Below are 14357 nucleotides of genomic sequence, written 5' to 3' on the forward strand. Positions count from 1 at the left end.
TGAGAATACAAACCAATCAAATAACAGCACTGGAGTAGGCGGTGCGTGGTCACAAACGTTTGATAATTACAATTGCAAATTCTACATGTGGTGGAATATTCGTCGCGTTGTGTTCTTTGGCGACTACGGTTGTTGTCACTTCTCAAATTTTAGATAGCAGAAAGCTACTTCTACTGTCTCCCATTGCTTACGGAAATAAGCTTGTTTTGGTTTGATATTCACCGTTTGTTTGGAACTGTTACGCCACAGCAAATATGTGGAACAAGAGCTTTTCTACTGTCAAGTAAAGCTCGCGAGCACGTACTTCCGATAAGCAAAGACTTCGCTGCGTATTTTCTGCAATGTAGGTACGAACTGTACACGAAAGTAATGTTTTATTTTTGTAGAAAAAGTCGTACCAAATTTGTTAGAAAAGGTCATTCGACGTGAAACGTTCCTTAAGCCACGGAAGTATTTGAATTAAATCAGTGAGCTAGCAACTTTCCTTAGAACTAGCGTAGTTTGACCATGAGAGTTTGACAACTGTCATGTCTTTTATTATTCACATTACGGCTTTTTTGTGACTTCTTTGGGCGTTTTGTTCGTTTGACTTCATACGCTTCATACGTTCATGCGCCCGACAAATCTAATCCAGATTTCGTTGTTATTGTTAGTTTTACAAGCGACCCGGAACAAGGCTATGCAATATTCAATCTTTGCAGGTCTAATTTTCTAACCAGCCATTATTATTGATTACTGATGATGATAACATAGGGCACTTTAAATTTAGAACATTTCGTTATCTGATGATTGAGTAATGAAATGATATATCTGCAAAACGAGTAGGGTTGCATGAAAATCTACATGCTTACTGTGTAGATGAAAAGAACGAATTGCAAATGAGGCGTCAAAATTAAATGCTATTTTAACTTTCCGTTTCCAGGAGTGAGAAGCTGACGATAAAAAGACATGCACGTATCAACGGACTATCAATGTCAGAATATCCCGGGTAAGCTTAAACAAAAACCTTTTAAGTTCCAAGCCTAGAGTTTCAATTCTCATTACTGTTTGCTACATGTATAAATATCTTTCAATGATAGTTCTGAGACAACCGAGGCGTATCGAAAGACTCCCCCCCCCTCCCTACATGACTTATTACATGCCTGTACTTACTCTGATGATATTGTAATGCGGAGAACTTATATCTTGATCAGGCCGTAATTTATACTCAGTAATTTCAAGAATTACAAAATAGTGCAGTCGAGGAATAAATTTTCCAACTAAAAACGAGACTTCTCAGTTCTAATCATGATCAATCAGAACACGCCTAAACTGGTAGCGCACACTATTGAACAAATCAGTAAATGAATTAAAACTTTGCAACCGCCGAAAAGCGCGGGAAAAATCACGTGATACAATGTTTGTTTTGGGACAAGCACTTTTAAAAATATGTAAGCAACAACAAAAGGAGGCACACATACTTTTGAGGATCGAAAACTTCTCTAAAGGTCTGTACGAGTAAGAAACAAGTTACGACACAGGGTTATTGCATGACGGGAAAAGTGATTTGGCGGGGGTTTGACTGTAGCATACTTTGAGCTGTTTGGGTGCCATTTGAAACAAAGTTTTACGATGGCTGTTTCTCTTAAAAGATGGCATAATGTTTCAGTGGTTTGTTCGTTACTTATGCTGTTAATGCAATCTCTGTAGTTTGGTAGTTCTGTGCTGAAACTGCAGGAAGACTAGGAGTTGCTTTGCTGAGACGTATTATGGTGAGTAAGTTCATGGTTTTTAGTGTTATTATACAGCAGAGTTGTTAAATCTCCGTAGAATAGAACGAGACCCACAAAATTGTATGCATGATCAAGTATAAGGCTATACGGAAATCTTGCCATAGTTTAGTAGTTTATTTCATTTAAGAAGCAGATTGCCCAAATTTGTTTTGAAAGATCAAACTGAACTTTGTTAGAATTTTCGTTGTCATGGAATCTGCTCAGAATGCTGTATTCATGAATGGGTGACCTTGGATGACCTTCAGTGGGCTGTGTTTACAATAGCCGCCATTTTGATTTACATTGTTATGCAAATTAATTATCCGCACGATTTTTGATGAGAAAAACAAGCGTGTACTGACAATATTGAGATATTTTAGCTTGTTTGTTGGCGTTCTTTCAAAAAAAAAATTTCACTACTATTTTAGATAATTCATTTGAAGTTGGTGATATAATGTTTGCGACGATTTTGTCAGATTGTAAATGAAGATTTGATAACTGCTCCTAATTCCCGCTTGTACGGCCATGAAAATACGATTTTCACGGAGATTTTTATTTATTTGGACATGCTGATTCTTTTTCCTTATCTCCAAACCGAAATCCACATGTACAGCTGCCGCGACCGAGGTCAACAGGCGTACATTTTTTCCACTCATTCTGTCTGAAAAATTATTCAGTTTTGGTATCATTTTGAGATTGCATTTGTTTCACTCATTGATTGCAGCAGAGGTTGAATGTGTGACCCCGTGAAAAGGTAATAGATAAGTGACATGGATTTTCTCTGTTTCTCTGTAGAGTTGCTCACTTGCTGGCCGAGGATTGTCATGGACTCTTACAGATTCATGGGGACAATGCCTACTGACATGACGAGGATAACCGAATCATACCCGTATGGTTTGTTCTCTGTGCTAGATTAGGTAAAGAAGCGCAGTTGGTATCGTTGCAAGCATTTGTAGAATATCTAAGACCTCAGTTTCCAGGACGTTCAATTTCTATATGTAGTTAAAAAATCAGGATGTTGGGACAAAAAATGATCAGAAAATCTTCAATTTGAAATGTGATACCAAATTCTCATAAGTGGCAATTTAAGAAATGTATCAAAGCTAGAAAGGAGAATTGAATTTTCAAGTTTGGATCAAAAGAAACCTAAAGAATTGCATAGAATTGATACCGTCGGGAGGTCAAAATTATATTTCCATTTGATAACTTTGTGAGGGAATTTGAATCTATTGTCGTTTAGGGTGAGTTAGACTTGAAATGATTTGAAATCTCGTTTAAGTTCAGTTTCTCACCAAATTACTTAATTATCCAGTTGAATATGTTTCAACTGGAATCTTAAGACAAAGAAATTTTGAAATTTTATTGTTTTAGAGACTACTATTTCATGCGAAGTGATACGGGCAGTATTTTCCTTGCAACTGGTCTCGCAGCAATGTTGTGCTGTAAGTTGAAAAGTGTTATTGCACGTATTACCGCCGATGTTATATATTACAGCAATATGTTGCACCAAGGAGAACTCGCCGAGTGTCGTCTTCGCGCAACACGTTACCGCAACTTATATTATTAACACAGCTGGTAATGCGCGTGATAACACTTGTCAACTTACAACGCAATATTATTGCGAGAGAAGTTGCAAGAAAAATTCTGGCTGCAATTTGTGTCTGGACAGTTTTCGTTTTACGATTTTAAATTTTCTGTCGAATGTTTGGTTTTGCTACTTAATGCGAGTAAGCCATTTTTTCATTTTAAATTGAGTCATTTTTGCCAGTAACGAATTTCGTATACAATTTTGTTAAAAATGATATGTTGTTTACGTTGAACTTTGCAATTAATGCAGATGTTTTATACTTAATTTCTTGTATTCACATTTGTGTATTTTAAATATTGTTGTCGAGCTTTGTAATGAAAGATTTTGCCATAGCAGAAATGTAGTAAATAAATTTTACAACTTGTATATTAATTAACACTTTATTCAGTTGAAGAAATAAAGAAACCATTGTTATCAATAAATGAGTCTTGCTTTATTTGAAAGTAATGAATAAAAACAATGAAAATAAGAAAAAAATATTGCGCTTTTAAAAGGGGCCTAGAAACTAGTCGAAATGTAGGCTATCTCTTTTACTAGTTTTTGACTATACAGGGTTGCCGACGCGGAAAAACGTTCTGCACTTTCAAACAGGGTCTAGTAATAAGTCAAAATAAAGGCTGGCTTTTGATGGGCTAAATCGGACTGCAAACTGCACAGATTTTTTTCCCGCCAAAAGACAGTTTATTTTTGGCAAATTTCTAGACTCCATCTAAAAGCGCAGAATTTTTTGCCGCCAAAAGACTTAGTTTATTTTTGACAAATTTCAAAAAGCGCAGACTTTTTTCCCAACTTGCTCCGCGACCACGAAAATTCCGTCTTAAACTGCGATCTTTTTTCCGCCAAAAGATTTCGTTTTTTGTGTGTGTCTGAGACCGCAAACGTTTTTCGCTGAAGGACTTAGACCCCTTTTTAAAGCGCGCGTCAACTGCTAGCCAAAAGAATTTATCCATGGAACTTTCACATTCTTTATTAATTGTGTTTGCGTGGATACGCAAAGAAAAAATTCAACGTAGAGAGCCCGGCAGCAGTTTCATTAAACAGCGTCTATAATGGCGATTTAACAGAGCGATGTCATTCTATCATTGCTGAAAATCAAAGAGAGAAGAAAAAATTAGAGACATTAAAATAATAAATAGTTACGAATACTGAATAATCATAACGCTATTGTACATGTAAACTGAAACCAAAGACTTAATTGCAAATTGATGCTCAGATAATCAACATAGAAATTCTGTCAAGAACATGTAGCGACCAAACCAGTTTGTAACTAATATACGCAAATCTACACAAATCTTGGGTGTCAAATTCACGCCGACCGAGACTAAAAAATGTGGCTTCCCAGAAGAGGCCAAGGCATAATTGAAAATTATCAGCGAACGAGACAATTGTGGTAAAATTAATGAAGAATAATTTCGGCCAGCTTTTCAGTAACTTGCCATAACCCTAACAGAATAACACTAGCAGTACGTATGGCTCTATTTTTAAAAATTATTTGGGTGTACGCAGTGGCGGATCTAGGGGAGGGGCCTGGGGGGCCCGCCCCCCCTCCTTATTTTAGGTGAAAAAAGAACAAATGACTGAAGGAGGAGAGCAACAAATGAATCAGTCATAGTCATCATTCCTTGGCGAAATTAAAATCATACAATTGTATCGCCGAAAACAGGTCAAAAACTGTCGCTAGCCATGCTCTTTGGGAGAAGGGGACATGGTTAGTTGTCTGAATTTCCCATGTGTAATAGTAGGCCGAAGCTTAATAAATAAATAAATAAATAAATAAATAAATAAATAAATAAATAAATAAATAAATAAACCAAATAACTTTGAACTTAGATTCCCCGTTTTTACGATGCGCCAGCGTTCTTATACATGGGAATGTTTTCGTGATCGGCGTAAACTGCTGCAAATTAAACGCAAACAATTTGAAAACACCTACCGCCAACAGTCAGCCGTCAGTTGAATGTAGTGCACAAGCTTCATGCGTTGGTTTAGAGTTTTGCACCTAATGAAAGAAACAACGACAAAAAAGAATGAGTCTTAAAGATTACATCATGATAAAATACAGTGAAGTATCTCCGTCAAAATCGATTTGATTCACTACTCACCTTAAGATCATCGCCACTACGTACATCACTGAATTGAGTTACCGCTTTTCGCCTCTTTATGTAACAAACCTAAAATATATACACAAGTATAAGCATTAAAGATAAGTATATTGAAAGCTCAAATCTAACAAAGCAGTTTCAAACCCCAAAGTGAGTAGTATCCAGTGGCGGATCTAGGGCAGGGGTCCGGGGGGCCCGCCCCTTCTCATTTTGGGTAAAAAGAGAGAGAAAGTCTCAGAAGGAAGAAAAGCCCGCAGGGCAAGAAAAACAAAACCGCTCCCCTCCACGCACCCACCCCCCCCCCCCCCGCCTTCCCGCCTTAGCTCAAGTCTGGATCCGCCACTGGTATCTGTCAGATTTAGTCAAAGATCAGGAATCACAATACATGCAAGTCTTTTAAATACATCAAACTCTCGGGAATAAACTCCACTCTTCCCAAATGAATCGGTTTAGAAGTTATTTCTACTGAAATTGTACCAACCTAAGAACACTGAAACATCCTACGAAGACTTAACAGCAATATCAGTCAGAGAGAACTAGCTTCACTCGGACCTCAGAATTTAACACGTGTATCTTACCTTCGAGTCAGTTTATTCTGGATATATCAGTTGTTACGGTCACAGTATCCAGAATTCGCTTTTGAACATATCTGTCTTCCTTAAGTTACACCAGTCTTTTGTTTTACCAGCTTTGCGTAGCAAAGTTTCGCTTCTTAGCAGACACAGAAACGAACGAAGAACGAAGCTTGGAGCAAGCAAGACTTGCAATGAATAATTATCTAATCAAGTGGGCGCTCTTTGAATTAAATTTGCAATTTAAATTTGTAAACAGTTTCGCACCGAAAGGAACAGCAAAAAAAAAAAAAAAAGAAAAGAAAGAAAGAAAACAAGAAAGTGACGTCACAATCATGACAAAACTAATCCACGTTCAGAGAAAGTGATAGATGAAAAAACTTTGCATGTCATAATAATAATAAAAATAATAATAATAACAATAACGACAATAATAATAATAATAATAATAATAATAATACTAATAATAATATCAGTCAAAATTCCCATTTTCCAGTATTTTATTTAAAAAAAGATATTTCAATTTTACTCATAGTAGCTCGGGGTAAATAATTGCTTAAGTATAATTTCCAGAGGTGAATAACAAAACTAAAATTACTAGAATGAGAATCTGACAGAGTAAACATGGCGGCTGGTTTTACATTGTAAGTGAACTGTTGTTTGTTCTGAAGAGATCAATGAGAATGACGAGAAATGATCTTCAAGGTCTCGAGAAAAAAGTTATTTCAAGACATGACAAAGCGTTTCAAATAGAGTGCGATGTAAAATTCAGATAAGAGCAATTCTGTTTTGACAAGATCAGTGAGACTGACAGTTTCTCGTGAAGTCACAAAGGATCCATTTCGTTGAATTGTTTCTTTGTGCATTTTACTGCCTAAATTGACGTGTAAGTTCAGAATTACAGCAACTGTGTTAATAACCACCGACTGCTTGCGACTGCTTGCATAAGTACGTTGTTTTTAGATATGTGACCTGGACAAGCCAGTTCACGTGATTAATTTAACACCATTGAGGCGTTCCACATAAAAATATAACCTTATGATAGAGGCACGTTACATGTACTGATTTCAAAACTTGAAAACAAAAAAACGCCTTTTCAAGAGGTGGTGGTAAACTATGGAATGAGATACTGTGCTCTCTGAGAGAACTACCAAAACAATTCATTCAAACTCAGAATCAAAAAATATATACTACTAAGCGTTCTCGAAGAGGAAGGTTCCTTTATTGAGCTACACACGATTAAATTATCAAAAGTAAATAAAAAAGAATTAAAAAAAAAATAATAATAATTTACATATATATTTTCTAACTTATCTGATAACCCCTCACTTCTTTTTTTCATATTCTTTTCCCACCTTTCTATTTTATTTAAATTTTCCTAATTTTTGATTGTAATCATTTTACCAATAAAAACTTTTGTCATTAGATCTTGATAGACTGGCCGGCCTGGACTAGCACTAGCTATCCGCGGGCCAGTCGAACTCAAAAAAGTGTAAACAGCCCCATTTCGATATATTAAAATTCAGTCGAAAATTATGTATAAAAGTCTAAAACAACAGACCTGAGCACGAGGCCCCGGGAAATAAACGCCACAAACTCTGTAGTTATCCCCCGGAGTCTCGTGCAGAGGTATTGATTGACTAAAGATTGACTGTAGTGGACCTTCCAAAATTGCCGAAATCAACAACTTACGGCTTATGATCATGGAGATAAACTGCATCAAAATTGTGGAATTCTATACCAGACGAGTCTAGGAATATTCAAACTTCCATAGCTTTCAAGAACAATTTGCAAGGACTATGTCCTCTTACTACTTAGTACTACATAATAACTTCATTTTACATTTTGTTAGCCCAAATATTGACCATCACTATTATGATTCGTGCTTGTATTTTGTCCTTCCTTTTTTGTGTCACATTTAAGGAAAGGAAAAGTACAACAGCCACAAGGAGGAAAAGAAAATTCATCTTAGATTCATCTATCAAGACCTCTTGATAGGATAATGACTGGGGGCATTGATGATAAAACTCAAAAACGCATTGTATGTGTAAGAAAAACGGGAGCAGATAGTATTTTGTAAAATAAAAATAAAAAAAACATCAAAAATAATACCCTATATTTCTATAATAAAAAAGACCGTTATTGTGCATACGTAACAGTTTCAGCAAACATTTTCCAGTAGCTCGATGTTGAACAAGAGTCTTTGGCACAAAATTACAATCATCGTAGCCATCAATTGGCATATAGAATCCGCTGTGATCCACCGCTATCACACCGGACGCGTTGGCTAGCATTCCAATGTAGACATCGTCCATTCTATACCGCTTGATCACATCAAATAAAGGAACCAGGCACCCGACAACATCGTACGACATAACAAAGCCTGCACCACTACAGAAATCTGGATAGTGTGTGTGATTGTACTCTTGATAACTGACATTCCATTTCCCTTCTCGACGTACTATAGGATTGTGGTGCAGTTTTCCCATAAAAAGCCCTTGTTTAGGAGTTGATCCTCTCTGCAAGAATCCTATCAAATCTCTTGTGTTAACTAGCACGTCATCGTCTGTTTTCAATAGGAACGAAAACTCACAATATCTGGCTGCCCATTCGAAAGCCATCTGTATCTTCAAACTCTGGTTCCAGTAATCTTCAAAATAATAACCGCGGATTATGTCGCTGTAGTTCTTAGTTTCTGTTTTGACCAAATCCGAATGCGTTTGATTCGCCGTTTGAGCAATCAGAAAGTATGTCTTCCACTGGGGGGCAGACAGGTTATTATCAGCACCCCAAGTTTGACGAATTAAGTTTCTCCGTTCCAAATTTGCCGGTGCAGTCGAGACCAGGATAAGAAGGAAATAGCCTCGTTCACAAGCAGTCTTGGTAATCAAAGTAGTTTTGTGCTGCGGAGTTGTTTTCCAAGATTTACAATCGTGGCGAGGAATATAGCCGCTGGGAAATCTGGGAGGCGCGGTAGAGTGCGAAGACTTGACGAACACTCCAGTAATTAATGTAGTTATTAAAGCAGATGCTAGTATTCCGACGAGATGAAGTTCCCTTCTCGTGAGAAACATCATTTTCCATTGTAATAGCACTATACCGTATTTTATCTTGCGATGCATATTGAAAGTCTTCTACCACACGTAGTATGCCACACTTCTTATTTGGCAAGATACAACGTGCTTCTTCCAAGTGCAAGCTCCTGCTAAAAATGAATCAAATGTTAGATTGATTTAATCAAAGAAAGAGGGAAACAACTGGAAAATTACGTGGTAGTGAATGTACATGTATCATGATTCACACCAAGGTTTCCACTTTCCTGACCTAAAAAGGCGAACTGAATAGGCCATTTCGGAGTTGCCTTTTGTCTCAGTGTCAAAACGAGTCTTAGTGCGAAACCATTCATATGAAAATGTGTTCGCCCTACAGATTCATTTTCATGGAAATCAAACTAATTTTCATATGAGAGGTTTTGCACGAGGATTCGTTTTGAAACAGAGGTGGAAGGTAACTCGGAAAATGGCCTATTCTTCGGTCAGATACATGCACACAGTTACATCGGAAACAAATAGGGTCGTACATGTAAATGTATACGTCTGGTTATATACACGATGTATGTATAGACATGATTTTAAGAGTCACCAGGATTAGGAATTCCAAGTCGTGGTCGGGGAGCAGGGATGGCGCAGTGGTGAGAGCGCTCGCCTCCCACTAATGAGACCCGGCCCGGTGCATGCCATATCGGTGGGTTGAGCTTGTTGTTGGTTCTCGCCTTGCTCCGAGGGTTTTTCTCCGGATTTTCCGGTCTTCCTCCCTCCGAAAAAACCAACATTCCAAATCGACCAGAGGATAGAGGAACCGTATGAAACCCAGCTGCTAAGGTTGATGTGGCTCCCTCTCTAAATATAGTAATTTATTCTCTTTTATACCCCTCTCTTGTGACTCCGCCGTTTTTTTTTTGGCTACTTAACTACTTACTGTTCGTGTATCGATTATCTCTCTCAGGTCCACTCTCGGAGCGTTTGATGTCTTAGATTTGCACCGACATTTTTCATTTGCACTGTGAACTTAGTGCTAGTTTGGGCTTTAGCTTTAATCTCATTGTGCCGTTGTGTAGAGTCTAAGGATTTATGAAATCCCGGTTTACGCCTTTAGTTATCCAAGATTTTAAACGCTCAACTATTAACAAGACATGTAATAAAACATTCCGTGTCTTGTACGTGCCATATAAAATCTATACACTCTGCACAATGGCACATTAAGATTAACGCTAAAGCCCAAACTAGCGGCTAGTTCACAGTGCAAATGAAAGTATCGATGCAAATCTAAAATATCAAACGCTCCGAGAGCAGACCGCAGAGAGATAATCACCTTAAAAGGGTACGTAGACTGGGAACTAGAGATGTCCATTAAGACCAGATCAAGACCTCTTGATATGCATGATACGACAATGATTGCATGGAAACGTGTGAAAATTGTTCGAAATCTCCCAAAATCAGGAGATCTTATACTTTTTGGAAGATTTGGAAGACAAACAAAATGCACTGAAATCGCTGGAGGCTTTCAGGCTTTTTGACTGAAACACCGTATATACATGTGGTCAACTTCGTAGTTCTTCTTACTGTACGTTCATCTAAATCATTCAACAAAGTTTAAGTCAGAAATTTTTGATCATCTCGATCCCCTCATGGTTCCTAGCCTCTCATTCACCGGCCAGAGCTTTTCAAAGGAGATTTGATTGAAGCAGATGATAATCGAAGTACTGCATTTCACAGCAAAATGCATGGCGGTCTGCTTGGAACGAGGTCAGGTGATATATTCTGCAGCTATCCACCGAATTGTTTTAGTATATATACACGAAATGATCTCAAAAACAGCCGATCTCCAGAAGGAAACCATTAAAAGTCGATTAAATTGACCTCTCTATTCATGCGTGGAAAACGTGCAAACGCAATGCATGCGCGAAACCAGGGCGCCAAATTAAACTATTTACAGAATCTTCAAACATGGCGAATCTACTTCATCTTCGATAAAATCTTGGTCACGGCCTAGCAAAATGGTCCTTTAACACCGTTCACATCAGCAATCTACATCGGAAGTCCGCTTGCAACGCATTTTCACCGTTCATTCAAAGTTTTGAAGTTCACTTGAAACGAAAATTGAAAGATGAGCAGTTGGGGAGGGATCCATCTAAAATACCATGTGTGCAGGACTGTGGTGAAATGAAAACTGGATGTTTCTTTGTACGAAGACGTTCTTCTAGATATTTGTGGCGATGCTTTGTTGAATAGCACTTGATGCTCCTTCGAATGAACCCGCGGTATTCATTTCAGTCCACACCGAGCGAAGAAAGACTTGGCGGTCAGGTTTGCTTTATAGAAACTGCTCAAACGTCGAACGTTGGTAAGTCTTTTTTTTCCTTTCAAAACTTTCAAGCCAAAGTTCGTAGCCCTCTTGGTATTTTCTGATACAGCACTGGCCTTCTTATCTACTTACATAAACGCAGGATTTCCGATTCATAAACACTGCGAAACGCGAGTTTATGCCGGCCATTTTGTTTGTGCTTGGATCACGCATTATTCACTCGGTAGGGAGTGAATAAGTCAATAATACTCAATTGGCCAATCAGATTGCTTTCAACACCAAGATCACTGAGTATGTATATACTAATTACAGTTGTAAGGTAAAGAAGAAAGGATCATTATAGAGGCTGAGAGAAAAAAAAGACCTCGGACAAGTGATCATATTAAAGGTGAGCCAATGTCGGTAACGAAGTCAAACAACAGGTGTACGTAATAATGCAACGAGTGATTCCACTCTGGTATATTGGCGACTGAATAGGAGTAGGAAGAAGCTTTTATTCAATTCGGTTTTCGTGGAAACATGAAGAAAAGCAATTTTAAAATGCCAAATAAGCTTACACCGATTGAAAACATTTTTCTTCAGCCTGATCATGCAGTCGCTACTTAATGAATACTGATAACTTACATAAATTCTGCATGACTTCAAAACTACATCTAGTTGGTAAGCTAATGACCAGTTTCTAAAGTAATATAAAACTTCATCAAAAGAAGAACTTTTACATGAAGACCAAATGTATGTCTTATATCGACTTTGTTCGTACATACATGTTGAGTTGTTAAACGTTATCAAGAATGCTGCAGTGTACTTTCAATCAACCTTAATAATAGGGTCCATGCAAAAAACCTGTCTGTTCCAAAATACCTCTCCTAAATCAATTTATATTAATATCCATCTTATTCCCAAACACACCTGAGTACACCTGAGTAGAGTTTTGTGACATTTTGGGGGCATGCAATAAATGAGCAGTGAATTTTGATTTACTCTGCCAAAGTGTACAGTGCACATACACATGCATTTATTAACTGACTGGTCATGCATTAATAGGATGAATGCAGCTGTGGTCTGTCATGATCAAGCTGTGTAGAAAAAAAGATTCACTGGTGGTGGTAAACGGATGTATAATATTGGTAATATCAATAAAATAGCCAGGTTGTGGTTAATTCTCCTTGAGAAATTCCAGCTAGAAGTTAATGTTTTTGTGAAGCAGTGAGGCCATTACATCAAATTCTGCTCCATAGGTGGACCATCTTATCCACTAAGTCTAAGCAATGCCCTTTATGCTATCATTAATATCTAACTAAATATGTGAGTTAAGGTGAAATCTGCATGCAAGCCAGGTGATCAACTAGGCCGGCACTTATCTCTGGCCTCTGTTGTATGAAGCAACTATGAGTATTTCTACTCCCCCCTGGATTGGATGCTGGTCCGTCACAGGGTTACCCCAAGCATTAAATTTGTGGGTACCCATTTATATAGCTGGGTGGGGAGAGGCACTGTGAGAGTAGTCTTGCACAATAATACAACATGATGTCTCAGGCCAGGGCTCAAGCCTGGGTTGCTCAATACAGAGATGAGCTCACTAACAATGAGGTCACGATGCCCGGATACAAAGGATAGTGGTTAAAGTACATTTTTCACACTTATTTTAACCAATACTGATTTTCTTGAGAATGTCGGGGGACATTTGATGGGTTTCATGATTGATCAGAGAACTCAATTATGCACTAGGTTTTTTGGGGTTCTAAAACAGTAATACCAGTTACACATCCATATATGGCTGTGCTTTGTCCTAGTTTCATACTCATAGCAATACACTGACAAAACTTTCAGAGACTGAACAGCATATCCATTTCCTATATTTACAAATTCGTTTACAAAACAAGATATAATATTTATATACTTCAGTGTACTAATAATTATACAGGTACGTAGTGTCTTAAGTCAGTAGGATGTTAAACATAGATTTAAGTGTTGGTGTATACCTGCCAACTTCTCCTAAGTCAAATGTAGGTGATTTCCATATCCATATTACCAGAATTTCCTGAAAATATCTGACTACTTCCAAACACTATTGAAGACATGCCAACAATTTCTGAAACTTTACAGAAGATTTCCCAAGATATTCCAATGAATTTTTCAACATTTCCAGAAATAGTGGTGTGAATTTTCAATGGTGCCATCTTGTCAAGATTATGCATATCTTGACAAGATTACAAAGTTGAGTTATTGTGAGCTTCTTACAGCTGTATTTAAGACACCTGAAATATGGACCACGAAACAATTTTGGGTGGAAATAGAGTTCAATTTTTTACATGGCTATTATTCCGGAATCGTGAGTCCCGAGAGTAAAACTTAATTGTTCTGTATACACTGATATTTTTGATCCGCATAGTTTTTGATCTGTATGTTACTGGAGTTCAGCTGTCATATTGGTCAAAGATCTCAAAGATGACAATGTTGTTAGAAAAGGTTCGAAAACTGCAGAGACCTAAACATGACAACTAGCTTTCACTGACTATGTGTACAAGTCTTACTTTCCAGTTGCATGGGAAAATTCAAGTCAAAAATTATGCAAAACTTAGGAACAATTATTTAGATTTGAGCCTCCCATAACAATACTTTAAAGATCCAAATGTCATTAGAGATAGAAGCCACAGGTTACAATGGTATTAACTTTCAGTTCCTCAAGAACTCTTCAATATACATGTACAATACAATACTATTAACCTAACACCATTGAATAAAACACTGCCACATTGTACCGCCACATCACTAAGAAAAAATTACAAGTAGAACTTGCTCTGTTCCCAATTTAAAAACTGTAAAATGAAATGCAGACTGCAGATGGCACAGGGGTGTAGGCCGACCAATTAGCCCATTCCCACAGGCGAAACTACGGAGATCCAAAAAATATACTCATTGATATAATTTTGCTAAAAAGCATTATCCTTTAGTAATTAAATCAGCTGGTTTGAAAGTC

The 14357-nt window shown here is 37.5% G+C and overlaps 1 protein-coding gene and 2 long non-coding RNA genes across 5 annotated transcripts in view; 1 reads left to right on the top strand and 2 right to left on the bottom strand.

Moving 5' to 3' along the window:
- The first annotated feature begins 98 nt into the window (after positions 1-98).
- Positions 99-3761, top strand: LOC149106250 (uncharacterized). Of its 2 annotated transcripts, none has more exons than XR_016210036.1 (4): positions 99-347; positions 923-988; positions 1690-1751; positions 2547-3761. It is a non-coding gene; the product is annotated as an uncharacterized LOC149106250 (long non-coding RNA). The 2 variants fall into 2 exon arrangements; XR_016210035.1 differs by having other exon boundaries at positions 99-343.
- A 519-nt stretch (positions 3762-4280) lies between these two features.
- LOC110059123 (uncharacterized) lies at positions 4281-6337 on the bottom strand. The gene is made up of 4 exons (XR_002297725.2): positions 6020-6337; positions 5442-5510; positions 5273-5338; positions 4281-4424 (listed from the first exon to the last, which is right to left on the bottom strand). It is a non-coding gene; the product is annotated as an uncharacterized LOC110059123 (long non-coding RNA).
- A 158-nt stretch (positions 6338-6495) lies between these two features.
- LOC110059120 (beta-1,3-galactosyltransferase 5-like) overlaps positions 6496-14357 on the bottom strand; it is an 11839-nt gene continuing 3977 nt past the window's right edge. Inside the window, exon 2 of one of the 2 annotated variants that reach the window (XM_020765803.2) lies at positions 6496-9215. In XM_020765803.2, coding sequence (XP_020621462.2) covers positions 8113-9135 — 1023 coding nt within the window. In that variant the 5' untranslated portion in view covers positions 9136-9215 and the 3' untranslated portion in view covers positions 6496-8112. Of the gene's footprint in view, positions 9219-14357 lie in introns of both variants that reach the window. The other variant, XM_020765802.2, reaches the window with a different exon arrangement.

Source organism: Orbicella faveolata, unplaced genomic scaffold (genome assembly GCF_042242905.1).
Source record: "Orbicella faveolata isolate gen_17 unplaced genomic scaffold, um_ofav_v1 contig_3, whole genome shotgun sequence".
Lineage (NCBI taxonomy): Eukaryota > Metazoa > Cnidaria > Anthozoa > Scleractinia > Merulinidae > Orbicella > Orbicella faveolata.